This window comes from Argopecten irradians, chromosome 16 (genome assembly GCF_041381155.1).
Source record: "Argopecten irradians isolate NY chromosome 16, Ai_NY, whole genome shotgun sequence".
In the NCBI taxonomy this organism is placed as follows: domain Eukaryota; kingdom Metazoa; phylum Mollusca; class Bivalvia; order Pectinida; family Pectinidae; genus Argopecten; species Argopecten irradians.
This window is the reverse complement of record NC_091149.1, coordinates 5,344,878-5,359,574: the sequence shown is the minus strand read 5'-3', so window position 1 is coordinate 5,359,574 and position 14,697 is coordinate 5,344,878. Positions and strand designations below refer to the sequence as shown.

At 38.4% G+C, this 14,697-nt stretch overlaps 1 protein-coding gene across 20 annotated transcripts in view; it reads right to left on the bottom strand.

Moving 5' to 3' along the window:
* The window catches only part of LOC138310935 (tensin-3-like), a 329,375-nt gene that overhangs the window by 126,168 nt on the left and 188,510 nt on the right, over positions 1-14,697 (bottom strand). Inside the window, exon 1 of one of the 20 annotated variants that reach the window (XM_069252281.1) lies at positions 11,611-13,906. The exons of the other annotated variants lie outside the window; for them this stretch is intronic. Coding sequence (XP_069108382.1) covers positions 11,611-13,419 — 1,809 coding nt within the window. The 5' untranslated portion in view covers positions 13,420-13,906. Of the gene's footprint in view, positions 1-11,610; positions 13,907-14,697 lie in introns of those variants that run through there. 20 annotated transcript variants of the gene reach the window in all.

The window sequence follows — 14,697 nt, the reverse complement described above, 5'->3', positions numbered from 1 at the left end:
CCTTATGTTTCAATTACAGGTTCGGGAATTCTCACCAACTGATGCTCAAATCTACTTCCTGTTGTGTGTGAAGAACATGAGATAGAACCTACAGCTATATCAATTAAGCTCTCAAAGCATTCAACGTGAAGTTACACATATACCAATGCGGCCAAAATTTAGACAATTGTAAATAATTTTGTTTACTCAAACCTAAATGAAAGTGGGCAAATAAAAATGTTACAAACAAAGTTCTGGTTGGTGCATTTTAAAATAATCAACTATCCCAGGGTTTGCATATTCAAATTGACTTGAATATTTTTTTATACATTTTAAGATTTTAAAACAATCTAATTTCCTCAAGAGTTGAAGTTTGTGTGCCAGTATTAAAATATTTAAGTAACCTGCATATTAATCATATCTTTTTTTAGATTTTTTGAAAGTTTTAAAAATAATTTCATCCAAAATTTTATTGGTTTGAAAAAATTCATGCTGCAGGGGCAATCACTATTTATTACCATTATGAATATACTAGTAATTATGGTTATCTTCAGTCATTTGTGATAATTTATGTTACTATCCAGTAAAAGCTTATGATAAGTACCTCCCTAAGTCATTCACATATTTCAATAGGTATGTGGAAAAAAAATCACAAAGAAAAAAACAACAACATAAAAATCACCTAAATCTCCGGAAATAAACAAACTAGCAGACAGCTGCCACAACAAGAAGCCAATTTGCCATTATTACATAAACATGTTATGCTGCATTCACAAAACTTAATTTCTGATTCCCAAAATACTTCAAGGTGTATTTTTACCTTCACTGAGAGGAGAGCTCCCAATGCTTTGCTAAAAAAATGTCTTACAAAGTTCGTTGCGTGCATTTTTAAAATATTGAACTATCCCGGGGTTTGGCAATATTCAATATTGACTTGAATATTTTTTTTTAGTACATATTTAAGATTTTAAAATGTTAACAATGACTAATTATTTCCTCACGAGTTGAAGTTTGTGGTGCATGTATTAAAATATTTAAGTAACGCGAGCATATTAATCATAATCTCTTTATTTACGATTTTTTTGAAAGTTTTAAAAAATGAATGTTCATGCCAAAAATTTTAACAGTTTGCGAAAAAATTCATGCTGCAAGAGTGGCAATCACTATTTATTATAATTAAGGATGAGTACTAGTAATTATTTGGATATCTTAAAGTCATTTGTGATAATTTATGTTACTATCCAGTAAAAGCTTTATTAAAATACCCTCCCTAAGTCATTCACAAATTTCAATAGGTATGTGGAGGAAAAAAATCACAAAGATCAAAACAACAACATAAAAATCACCTAAATCCCCAGGTAAAGTAAAACAAACTAGCAGACAGCTGCCACAACAAGAAAGCCTAATTTGCCATTATGTACATAAACATGTTATGCATGCATTCATCATATAGCACTTACTATTTCCTTCTGTTACCCAAAATAACTTCAAGGTGTATATTTTACCTTCACTTAGAGGAGAGCTCCAATGCTTTGGCTACTGATGATCTGTCTTTAGCACAGAAAGGCCATAAAATCTCTTGCAATGCCTTTCATCAATATATGAACTCACAAAATGTAACTGTTTCCCCTTAGAGTGAGAAGACGGCCTGGTACATTAAAAATACATTCTACCAAAAATGTTTCAATTAGAAATGAAATTCCCTTTTAATTGACTCTTGATTGTGAACAAGTGATATACCAATCTTATTTAATAGCAAGCTTGATTCAGTTCAACTGAATGTAGCACACATATTTATAGAATCTAATTCCAGCCAAAATATTTTACAACACAATGTTAGAAACATTTTGATTGTCTTCCTTCAAACAACAAAAAAAAAAAGACAGACAAAAAAGTATTGAAAAAAATATGATTAACTTTTGAGATAAGCTTCTCTTGAAAATATGAGTATCTTCGAATGTCCTACTGAACTAAAGGTGTCATTGCAAGGTCATAGTCATCTGAGGTCATTCAAGGTTATACAAGATTCTAAAAGGTCAATCTGTTTATGACAAAACAAAAACTCAATTTTAATTCAATTAAATCTCTATTTAAAGATCATTATCTCTATAGATGTACTTTCTGCATAATGAAAAAAATTATGGAAGTCTAATTCAAACATATAAAGATGTTGGTGAAAAACGAAAAATTCTCTTATTATTATTAAATCACAAGAATTATCGACTAATTCATAATGTTTCACAAATCTTACGAGAGACTAAAATTGGCCAATAACATTGTTTTTCTGATAAAATTAAGTGCTATCTTGAAGGCTTTGAAAGACATAAATCCTATGTTATTAATGAGAATTCCATCATATATTTTTTAGTAGAGTCGTAATTTTTGGAGCTCTCTAGGGGAAGAGGAATTGCTTTCTCCCAGTGGGGTGTGAATCTGTGTAATTACATCTGGTATAGAGATGTTCATCAAACCACAAAGCCAGCCACGCTTCATTTAACCAAATATCTCTTTGGTTATGTATATAAATATACTTGGCAAAATTCTTGGCCCTCATCATGATTGAGAAAATATACAAGATCCCCAACAATTAATAAAAAAAACCTACCGCAAGTCAACCATGTGCGTCATCTAAGCAGAGGTGAGATAATTATACCCTCCAGCCCCCCCCCACCCCCCCAACCACCACCAAAAAAAAAGTTTAAAAAAAAAAACACAACTATACACCAATAAATTACATCTCTCTCTCCGCTTCCTTGCTTTTAATTGAGATTTGTCAACATTTAGAAGTTTTAAGAGTGCAATAAACATCTAGACTGCATGACCACCATTTGTTGATCAGATTTTCCTCAAAAATGATATGATGCTGAATTGATCCATAATATTTTCACGTCATACAAGACAAATATTTTTTTTTTTCCAGTTTATCTTTCGCAGGTGTGTCTTTTCGGCATCGTATATAGATTAAGAATCTGAGTCTTTTGTCTGCATGTTTTTTTCTGCATGGGTGTCAGATAATTCATACTTCACAATCATTTGCATATTCTCGATATACAGTCAGTGTCATTGGAATGCTTGTTTTATTATGCGATATGCAACATGAGTCTCTTGCATGTTTGTGCCAGGTTCTAAAGAAAACGTCAATATGTCACTGCAATGAAATGCTTAGTGTTTCTCACCCGTAATCTGTAAAACTATTTACCAGACCCTGACTACCAGATAACATTCGATCCAACATGCACAACCCAGAAACTACATGCACGATTGCACTTAGAACTATTTATTTTTTTCTCCGAAGCGAGAAACTCTCACCAGTATATGTTAATAGAAATCATTATAATGATCGATAAATGACAAACGAAATACCGTTAGGCAATGAAAGCAATACTTGTGGTGTTTCTAAATTAAGGCAAGCAGATGATTAACACAAATATACCGAATGTACTATAAAAAACCTATGAATTAAGGGTCAGTTAGTTTTTATGGTTCGCATTTTGCTTAAAACGCATATTAACTCATGCCAACCCTGGAACTGAAAATTTATAACTGGACTGTTGTAGTCTGAATTAAAAAGAGTTCAAATGAATTATATAGGGTATTATTGGTAAAAAATGATATACTGGCTTTGTATATGAGTCAAGAGAAGAATGGTTCTTTTGGAGTGTTTTGGAGATATGCTGCAGTATATTCAAGAAATTGTCTTTAAAGAAGTAGAGCTTGAATTTCAGGGGGAAAAAAAGGATGGGGATAAGAGTGTGATGGGGGGGTTACCATGTAAACTGGTATGTGATTTATTTCACTTCTATTTAGTGGTTGTATTTTGTGTCATTTATTAAGAGCCCGCCTCCCCCCCCCCCGCCCCAAAAAAAAATAAGAATATGCATGGTAATGTAGTAAAAAAAAATGAATACATCCTCTGTATGCTGGTGCTTTCTACTTTTTATACATGGTGAAATGATTGAGGTAAAAAAACTCTTTGGACATTATGATAAACCAAGATTCTAGCCCAAATGATAAGAGGACGCTGTGAAGTAAGAACGTTCATCATTATGAATAATTAGCATTACAAACACATACATATTTTATGTATTTGTAACGATCTGTTTGTTTTTTGCCTCAAATCATTTTGTAGTGAGTATTTACTTGCAAATGGAGAGCCAGTGGATATTGTAATGACTCTTGTGAATGCAAGAGAGTTTGTGATCGGCTTTAGATTTTCTCTCATTCAATTGAATTACTTTAGATTGTCTCGATTTTCTGTAGTACCTATGTAGAGGATCCCCATCATGTTAGCCATGGTGCGATGTATGAGAAGTAGCCATAGAGCGTTACATAAAGAACATGACTAACTGCGTAAAAGTGTCCCACCGTTTCTTCTGAAGGTGGGCGCAGAAAATATTACTGTTCTTGATTAAGTCAGGACAACACTGCAAGACGATTAAGTCATTATGTTGTGTGCATTTGTGTTATAGCATACAACAGTTCAAACTTAAAATAAAACTGAGACAAAATCTATGGGCTTAAGAAATCACTCATCTTTATGCAAAAATTACTTAAACGGAATAATCTTAACAAAGAATTGGAAAAAGGACAAGAAAATCATATTATCTTGTCTGCTTAGACGTAAATGTTAGCGCTTCTTGATCTAATATATATATCATGGCAGTATGGGAGCTCGAGGTATGTGAGTGAGCAGGGACGTAGGAGATCATAACCGGCCAAAACCGGAAAGGACAGAAAGATGCGATGTACCAAAGGCGGTGACGAGGAACGGACAAGAGGAGGGGTACAGAGTACAGGTCTCACACGTCCAAGAAAAGGAAAGGATGGGAGGACATATTTGCGTTTTTTCGTAGAAACAACAACGTAACAATGATATGAAATTCTCACAAAAATCAAAGTATAACAAAAATTTGTGCATTTGTAATAATCTGTCCCTTCACCCCACCAAATATAATCTGTCCTTGCCCCTCAGAAATATATGAGAGTAAATTAATGGTTTATCTTAGTATAGGAATGGATGTAGCGGCCATGTAAACATATTATGATCCCATGTGAAATATGACATACAGGATTCTATTTATAGGTCACGGCAACTCGATTCCCACTTGAAAGTCTTTAGAAACACAAGACGCTAAATTTGGTGAGAATTAGCCAAGCACATAGAAATTTCTGTGCTAACAGTTGTGATCAGAGAATGTTTAAAAAGCCTAGTCTGGTCAAATCCGCACCCATTCTGCGTTCGTGAAACGATGAACATAAACACCATGAGTGACTGCAGGAATATTTTTCCATGTTTTTTGAGCATTGTACTGGTATAGGTGATAGGGTTGGTCGTCTAGATAGCTAAAACATGAATAAGCACCAACCGCCCAAAGTCTTCTGTCTGATCTCAATCATGGCCAAATTAATTGCAGGACTGTATTTAAGTCGGTTGGATACCAGAGATTGTTTTGAGAGGGAAGACTGGGGGACGGAAAAGAGGCGCCTGTTTAGTCTAGTGAAAGCCATATTTCTTTGTGCACTAACCACAGAAAAGTTTGAGAGACAATGGATTAAGAACTTCATCTGTCCCTGAGCGCAAGTCTTGTACTTTTAAAGTTCTTTAAATAAGCGGCGCGTACAACCCACCTGTTTATATTCTATCCCACTCGAATATCATAAGTGATTCTTAGGTCTGGCTTAAGTCTGCCTAAATGATTGAGCTTTGAGTTTTTTTCTTTTTTTTTTTAATATATTTTGTTGAGTCTATAAGATAGGGAAAAATAAAACCAGAAATTCAAAAAGCCTTAATATTTTACGGACAGGTCTAAGTGTGAAGCTGAATTTCATCTCGAGTGAGGGAAATAATTCCAGTGGAAATTGTCAGTGATGGGAGACAATTCCTTTACAGTTTATTAACCTCACGTACAGACTAATAGAGCCCTTAGCTGTCGATTCAATCTTGGAAAGGAGAAGACCACACTGAATATGAGGAGAGGATATACTCTTCACAAAGTCGAGATAAATCACGAGGGATAAGAACATCTTGTAATTCCGCTCATGATCGGCAGACCATCAACTTGTTTGCTAAAGATAAACTCTATCGAGATTGATAATAATTTTTATTTATTCTTGATTAATCTTCTATCCATTGCGTCTTTTGCAAAACTGAAAAATGTTTTAAAAACGTCGCAAGTGCCACATTGGTAAGCATTCTGTTTTAATCTATCCAAAATAATGAGAGGAGAAAGTCCTTAACCAAACAATATAAAAAGGACATTAAGGTACTCTCGAATATTGTATTATCGTAGAAAATATAGTTCACTTTTATATTTGATATGATGATCTCTCGTCTGTTGAACCCTTTTTTTTTGGGACAACTGTAGATCCCAGCTGATCCTCTTGAATACTCGAGGACCCCAGCTTGATCCCTTGATACGGTGACACCCAGCTGACCCTCCGTTGATTACTGTGATCCCAACTGACACTTTGACATCTGTTACCGCCAAGCAGACCTCTCTATGTCTTCTCACAAAAGGGGTAAACCCAGAAAGTTTTGTACTCATAGTTTGTAGATGTTGTTAAAGATACTAGATTTAGAGTCCAATTGTCCTTGGGACCACTTCCTCTTACACACCCCTCCCCTCACCCAACCCCCACCCCACTCATTGTCCTTTGCTAAGTCTTTAAAACAACCCCCTGTTCTATCCAGGCCCCTCACTCCAGCCATTAAAGTGACCCTCATCCCCTCCAGCCCCCTCTTCCAGTCTTTAAGAGAAGGCCCCCTCCTCTCTTTGTTACCCCGTCCCCCTCTCTTTGATATCTCCTCCCCGCCATTCCCCTCCACTCTCTTCCTATAACATATACTATATATAGCCCTTTGGGTTGTCCCCTCTCTACAGCCCCCCTGTAAATGTGACCCTTCCCCCTCTCTTTGTAAGATCCTCCATACCCCCTTTCTACAATAACATTATTTGTATAATAGACCTTTGGATGTCCCCTCTCCTCCAGGCCCCCGGTCTCTTGTGACGAATTATCCCCTCTCTTTTAGACCTACCATAACACCCGCTCCCCTCTCTACCAAATATCATATTATATTGTATATATAGACCTTTGGTATGTCCCCTCTCCTCCAGCACCCTTTTTCTTTGTGACGCCCTTCCCCCTGATCTTTAAGATCCCTCCATTACTCCCCTTCTCATCTTCCAATAACATTTATTTGGTATATATAGACCTTTGGTAGGTCCGCCTCTCCTCCAGCCCCCCTGTTTTGGACCCTCTCCCTCCCTCTTTATGATCCCTCATCACTCCCCCTCTCTACCAATAAATATTATTTAGTATATATAGACCTTTGGTATGTCCCCCTTCTCCTCCAGGCCCCCCTTTTCTTTGTGACCTCTCCTCCCTAGCTTTAGATTTCCCTCACCCCGCTCCCTCTCTACCTAATAACAGATATTGTATATATAGACCTTTGACCTTTGTTTGGTCTTTATCTGTAAATAAGACTTGTTTATATGTCTGAATGCACATAGTGAACAAACATCAGCCTGCCTTTCATCCAATTCCATACAGATTGTCTGCATACACCTACAAGTTCACCAGTATGTACATCAGTAACATAGTTATTCTATGGAGACTACAGACACAGAACCTACAGAAATAAGTCTTCAGAAATACTTATAATGTAGCGTCGTAGATCAACCAAAGACGACCATCAATAACCCAAATCAACCCTAACCATTGTCGTAGCAGTTGATCTAACACTGGTAGCCACAGTCCCACTAGAATCCGAAGACCGATCTACATTATAGCTCAGAAAAGCCTCTCGGGCTCGATGCCTCATGTACACCGTGTACGACGCTACTGAAATATACTAAGTGCAAACTAGTTCTACTCTTTAAGTATAGATACAGAGTGTAAATGTGCCCTTTGGAGTACAATCTAATAATCTAATAGCACCTGTCCAGAGCGTAGTGCGTTACAGTCCAGCAAGCGACCGATTATCTGCGCCCTCATAAAATCTAAGCCCTGCAATAGTTCTCCAGTATGTTGGCCATAGCCTGATACTACACGTCTCACAGACCAAACGAACTCGTGCCTGCCCAACTTCAACACTAAATTGGAACCCACTGTCAAGTCCATCGGATCACGGACCAAAAAAAACTCAATCGCATTTTCTTATTACTCGTCTATAGGCTTAGACCCTTATGTCTTGCGTTCAGACTCAATATTCTGGGCTACTTTTTTGGCCTACGAGACCCCCACTCCACAAAAGTCGAATCTAATAAAAGTAGAATATTCAACTCCTGACTTCTATTTTCTATTCCTAGTTTGGTCTTAGGGACCTCCGGATACTATAAAAGGACTGCAATTACGAAAGAATTTATCCAACATCTGCTCTTTATCTACCTTGTTTGGCTTTGGGACCGGATACATAAAAGACTCCTAGTTTGGCCTATAAATCATGGACCAGTTTGTTATTGTTTTTGATCTGGGATAACAATGCTGCCCCTGAAACTAGGGTGGTAGGTACTAGTTGGGCTACTACAAGTGTATATGTATGTAGTCGCCCATGTAGAGCACTGATGGGACAGATCCCTACTTGTAGTAAGATTACAGAGGTTTATAATATAAAGAATCCATCATCTTGAACCCATTAACTGGTCCTCATTATAACTGACCAATCCCACTGCTTTCGAATGCTTCCAGATTATCACATCATCAACATGTAGTTTCCTAAACTGATTCCAGCTTACATCGCTAGCCATCCACTCCCACCCCCTCTCAGCATCCAGCATCAACTCTCACACCTACATTCCCATCCCGCGACCGCTACAAAGCATCAGCAATTCAACCCTCACTCCCACATCCCCACCCTCTCTCAGCATTAGCATCAACTTTCACACCCCCACCCTCTCAGCATCAGCCCTTACCCTAATCCCCAGTTCTGTTTTTAAGGTATATCACTGAAATTCATACTTATAATCTTCCACCCTAGATCTGAACCCCCTAACCCCCTTCTGAATATATCTACCATATATTTGACCCAATAAGCGGCAAGGGGCAGCCAATACATTTGAAAAATGAATCAGATTTGGGCTAATCTTTTCACAATTCACAAAGTTAGGCCATAGTTTCCATGTGAGCTTGTTTTGTAGGGTCAGGTCTTGTTGACCGCTCAAGTTGTTTTGGTCCGTATCTGACTTTGTGGGTCCCGGAATTCCAGGGTGCCTGTGAGAAAAACAAAAACGGACCTACATTTCTTTTGGGTTATTATTTTTTAGATTTCGTAAAAAGACCCCCCCCCCCCTCTCTTTGAGATCCCCTCCCCTCCATACCCCCCTCTCTACCAATAACATATATTTGTATATATAGACCTTTGGTATGTTCATTATCAGGTAAATAAGACATGTTTATGTCTGATCACAGAGTAACAACATCAGACTCCTTTCATCATTTCATACAGATGTACATACACCTACAAGTCCACCAGTTGTACTCAGTAACTAGCTGCCTGGAGACACACAGAACCACAGAAATAATCTTCAGAATCTTATATGTCTCTAGATCAAAAAGGACACCATCAAACCCCAAATCAGCCCTAACCTTTGTCTTCTGTGTCTAACCTGGTCCACAGTCCCACTGACCAAAGACCCCAATTAGCCAGAAAACCAGCCTTGACTCATTCACCCCTGAAATTATATAATGAACTGGTCTACTCTTTGATTTAGAAGAGTGTAAATGTGTCTTTGAGGTAAATGAATCAATTTACCTGCCTTGCTATATACAGTCCCCAAAGGGACCGAATCTGCAGTTACAAAAATCTACCCTAAATAGTTCTCTTGTTGGCCTGGCCTGATCTACAGTCTCTCAGGCCAAAGACTGCCTGCCAATCAAACACTAAATTGACCCTAACTGTCCAAGTCATGGACACAAAATCAATCCATTTCTTATCCGTCTAAGGTTAGACCCTATTCTGCGTTCAGACTCAATATTTGGGCTACTTTTTGGCCTACAGACCCCACCACAAAATAGAATAAATTAAAGAGAATATCAACTCTAACTTCTATTTTCTATTCCTAGTTTGGCTTATGGACTCAAATACATAAAAGACTCAATTAGAAAAATTTAATCCAACATCTACTTTCTATACCTAGTTTGGCTTATGGACCCGGATACATAAAAGACTCCATTAGAAAGAATATCAACCCCAACATCTACTTTCTATACCTAGTTTGGCCTATAATATGGCGAGTTTGTTATTGTTTTGATCTGGGAACAATCTGGCCCCTGACAGGTGGTAGGTATATGTACTACTACATGTGTGGTATGTAGGCCCCATGTAGAGCACTGATGGACAGATACCTACATGTAGTAAGATTACAGATATAGATCATATCTGAACCAGGAACTGGTCCTCATTATAACTGACCCCCTGCATCACCATCAACAACATTGTTTCCTAAACTGATTCCTCTTACATCCTACCATCCTCTCCCACCCTCTCAGCATCAGCATCAACTCTCATCCACATTCCCATCCCCACCCTCAAAGCATCAGCATCAACCCTCACCCCCATCCCCACCCTCTCAGCATTAGCATCAACTTTCACCCCCACCCTCTCAGCATCAGCCCTTACCCTAATCCCCATCCCAATTTAAGGTATATCACTGAAATTCATACTTATAATCTTCCACCCTAGATCTGAACCCCTAACCCCTTCTGAATATATCTACCATATATTTGACCCAATAAGCGGCAAGGGTGGTTAATACATTTGAAAAATGAATCAGATTTGGGCTAATCTTTCACAATTCACAAAGTTACTGCACAGAGCAAGTTATTTATTGATTTACAAAAGAAATAAAATAGAGAAACTTACACAGTTTTCATGTAAGTGAAATTGAGGTCCCCCGGATATAGTACCTATTAATCCTTGGCCCCTCATTCTATATACCCAGATACCTATTTTAGCCCACTGACCCCTATCCATCCCCTTGAATCCCATCCCTATACCCAGTTCCCTATTTTAGCCTATAAAGTTTTGTGACCACCCAGTTCCTCGGTAAAGCAGTCGCTATGGCCATTGCCTTTTTCAATGAGATCAACCACTTCAGGAAATACTTAACATCATATGAGTTTTTCAATTGGTCATTACTTCAAGGGACACTAGATGTACTGTGTGAAGGAGGTTCATCTCTTTTAAGAGGCAGAGGAGGTGGGGTGGGGCTTCAAAGTTAGGCTGAGATTTCATTAACTAGAGACAATAATTCTTGTCCAATAAAGTGTCTGTAAATGTTCCTCATATTTTAAGTATTGTCCACCATCCCTGCTCAAAATTCAAGCATTATCATTCTGACTGATCTTATTTATAATAATGTGCAATATGAGAAGTTGAATCTATATATAGTTTCCACCAAAATAGGTTTGTGTTGTTTTTTCATAAATATATCCAATAACCTTTCGAACATACTCAAAAACTGTTTAGAGTTATCTCTCCTTGCATGAAACTATAGCAACATCCATCCAATTACCTCCCTTTACAGAGACTTCAGAACACATCTAGTTATCTCCCTTTACAGGAAGCAATAATAACATCCATCTTGTTAACTCCCTTTGCAACTCAATTTACATATCGCATGCCCAACTTACTTGGTGTGAACGCTGTTCCATTTGCCTCCCATCAGAATAACCTCCCTTATTTACAAGTCCCTCTTGAGGAGCTTGACTAGTTGGCTGTTCCATGTACCTCCCCCCTGTGTAACCTCCATGACCTTGCTGTTCCAGGCTTTTTCGTATTTGTTGATACAAAATTGGTCCAGTTTCCAATTTTTTTGGCTCCGTAATTATCTTAGGAGCTTTCACTAAACTGTCATAATACTGATATGATCTGTCCTTTCTGTCCGGAAATCCTGTCCGAGACTCCATGGTTGTGGTCGTCCCCGTTGTGGGATGACCACTCACTGATGGGTGACCATGGATACTAGTTGTCATGGCAACCGGTTCCATGTGACTTTCCGAATGGGTTTTAGTCCAAGATTTCTCTTTTGGGAGAAAAAGCCTCGGAAATCCTCTCCGAACCTGTTTTTGACCACTATGTTCCATTCTTTCCGCCTGTTTAGATGGAAGCCGTGAATCTTTTTGACTAGTCTCTGATTGCAAAGTGCTAAACTGACTAGGGTAATTAGTTTTAGATGATACAGATTGTGTTTTCATTTTTGTAACATTTTGATGCATCACAGGAACGTTTTCTGTTTTAAATACACGCTGTTTGGCACTGTCATCAGATTTTCTTCCGTAATCTATTTCATCTTGCTTGGTAACGATGTTGTCATATTCATCGGTTCCATCGACGGCTGTTCCCTCTGATGTTGGTTTCTTACTCACATGACCTTGGAATGTTTGCTGATTGGTCGATAGAAGATCACTTTCCTGTGGCGGAATGATGACTTTTAATGTTGGTCTATCTTTCGTTTTCGATAAATCTTTTATGGGTGTACTACAAACACGTGGGGAAAACACAAAGTTTGATCTCATACTAAAATTGGCCGGAAGTGTTGTATAATATGCATAGTTTGGGGCGCTATCAGCACCCAATGAGGGGTCAGCGAGGGATTGATCTAGATCCCTAGGGAACTGCCGAGGTCCTATATGAATATCACTGAAATTTGAGTCGGTTGAAGTCAATGACGATGATTGTGCTGGTCTGTTATATAAGGCACGGTTATCTCCCCTGAATTGGTCCGACATGTTGACCGTCCGTCCTGACCCATGTTCATTAGGCCCTGGGACGGTCTGAATGCAATCTTTCACATTACCGACAGTGTATCGTATATGTGACAGATCAGGCTTACGGCGTACATAGTCGTCGGCCATATAGGTCCTAGTAGCCAAGTTATACGGAGATTTACTTTGTAAATTCCCTGCAGGTGGTAACACACACTTCTCACTGATCATTGGAAGATTGTCACCGTTGGTTACATCCGGACTCCAAGTCACATGACGGTAACCGTGACCGCTTCGTCGCGGGTCATGATGTTTATCGTTCTTTTTCCGTAAACTTCCGTAAGGTGAAGACTCGGAACTTAAGTTGCTCGGTGACCTTGACCTTGTGAGATCAGATGAATCATAACTAAAATCCTGTCCGTTTTCCTGCAGTGACCTTGACCTTTCTTTGACCTTGTCTAGATTATCATATACACATTCAGTCTGACCTTCACTGGTGGCGTCATTATATCCCAAACTGTCCCTTCCTTGGTTATCAGACATGTGTATATGAGACTTATCCCCCTTGACGGGATCGAAATTCGGAGGGCTTCTCATTCCGGGAGAAGCCTTCGAGCGAAAAAGCCTTGTCTGGTGTCCTTTCGGAGCTTGTAATAATTCCTGACCGTGATAATCAGAATACTGTTGTCCACCTGCTTTGCCTTTAGGTGGTTTTCTTGATACAAATTTCAACATGGTAAATTATTTTTATACTGTACTTTCACTTTTGCCAAATCTACTTGTGGTATTTTGTGGTTAACAAATTTCCTTTTTGTGGTAACTGTGGTTGATGTTTTACACCAATTACCTGGTATTGTGCCATATTTCCATGTTTATAAGATCACAGATAAATGATGTCAAGCTCTCTCGGGATCCAGTCCAAAGCCCATGGGTAAGTACTCCTTTAGGAAGGGGTGTGGTTCGCCATCACTGTACCCCGATACCGTCTAAAACTTCCGGGGTGCATTCCTCGAACCGTCCAAGTTTGGGTAATTTTTAAAACCTGACGCACCAACCAAACATTCTGATGCTCGTTTTGAAATGGTAGATACCTCAGATTTCCTCATCAATGCTTTCCCAATCTGTGGGTCTATTTGTATGTGTGTTGGCAGCTAGTCAGAATTTAGTGTAGAGAAACTATACAGCTACCTTCACTGGTCAGAGCCCAACAGCTTCAGTCTCATCTCTAGCTCCACTACCTGGACAAAATCTTATCTCTTCAGCTTATCTACTGACTCTCCAAGGCCTTTCACACTTAAACCTTCACTGATCTACCTGTGTAGTGAGCACTGCAGATTATCAAGATTTTGAAATCTACAGCAGTATGTTTGTATGTTAACTAGCTGTTAAAAGTCTGTTACACACCGATAAAAGAACGTTTGTTCTGCACAGATGATGATTTTGAGCAAAAGTTACATCCTAGAAATGATGATTTTGAGAGCAAATCACGTGGTAGTATATGTATAAGTCTATAGGATTAAAGTCTTATTAACATACAAATTGTATTGTGTATGCAGCTTTAAAGAAAGTGATATCAAACCATCTGTATAGCTTCAAAGTGCAGAAATTTATGAAAAGAAATAAATACACATAGGTTTCACATCAGCAGCTGTAATGAAAACTGGATTGTATAACACCTACACATTGTATTGGATTAGCGTTCATACAGCCATGAACGCCAGTACTTAACACCTTCACAGTTAATCACCTGCTGCACATGTGCAGTACATGTGTTACTTCAACCCTTAATTCATCCAAGTAACCAGTGCCCTTGGGGGCTTGTAATGGTCCTCCAATGTTTCTGTAGTTACAAGAGCCCATGGGATTCAGACATATCCAGATATTTTACCATAGCAACCAGTCCCTTTTCTGAATTACCATAGAAACCAGAGCCTTTGGAATTGAACTACAACACATGAATTAACGTAGCTACAGTGCATTCAGAAAAGCCGACATTTCATTTCTATAGCATAA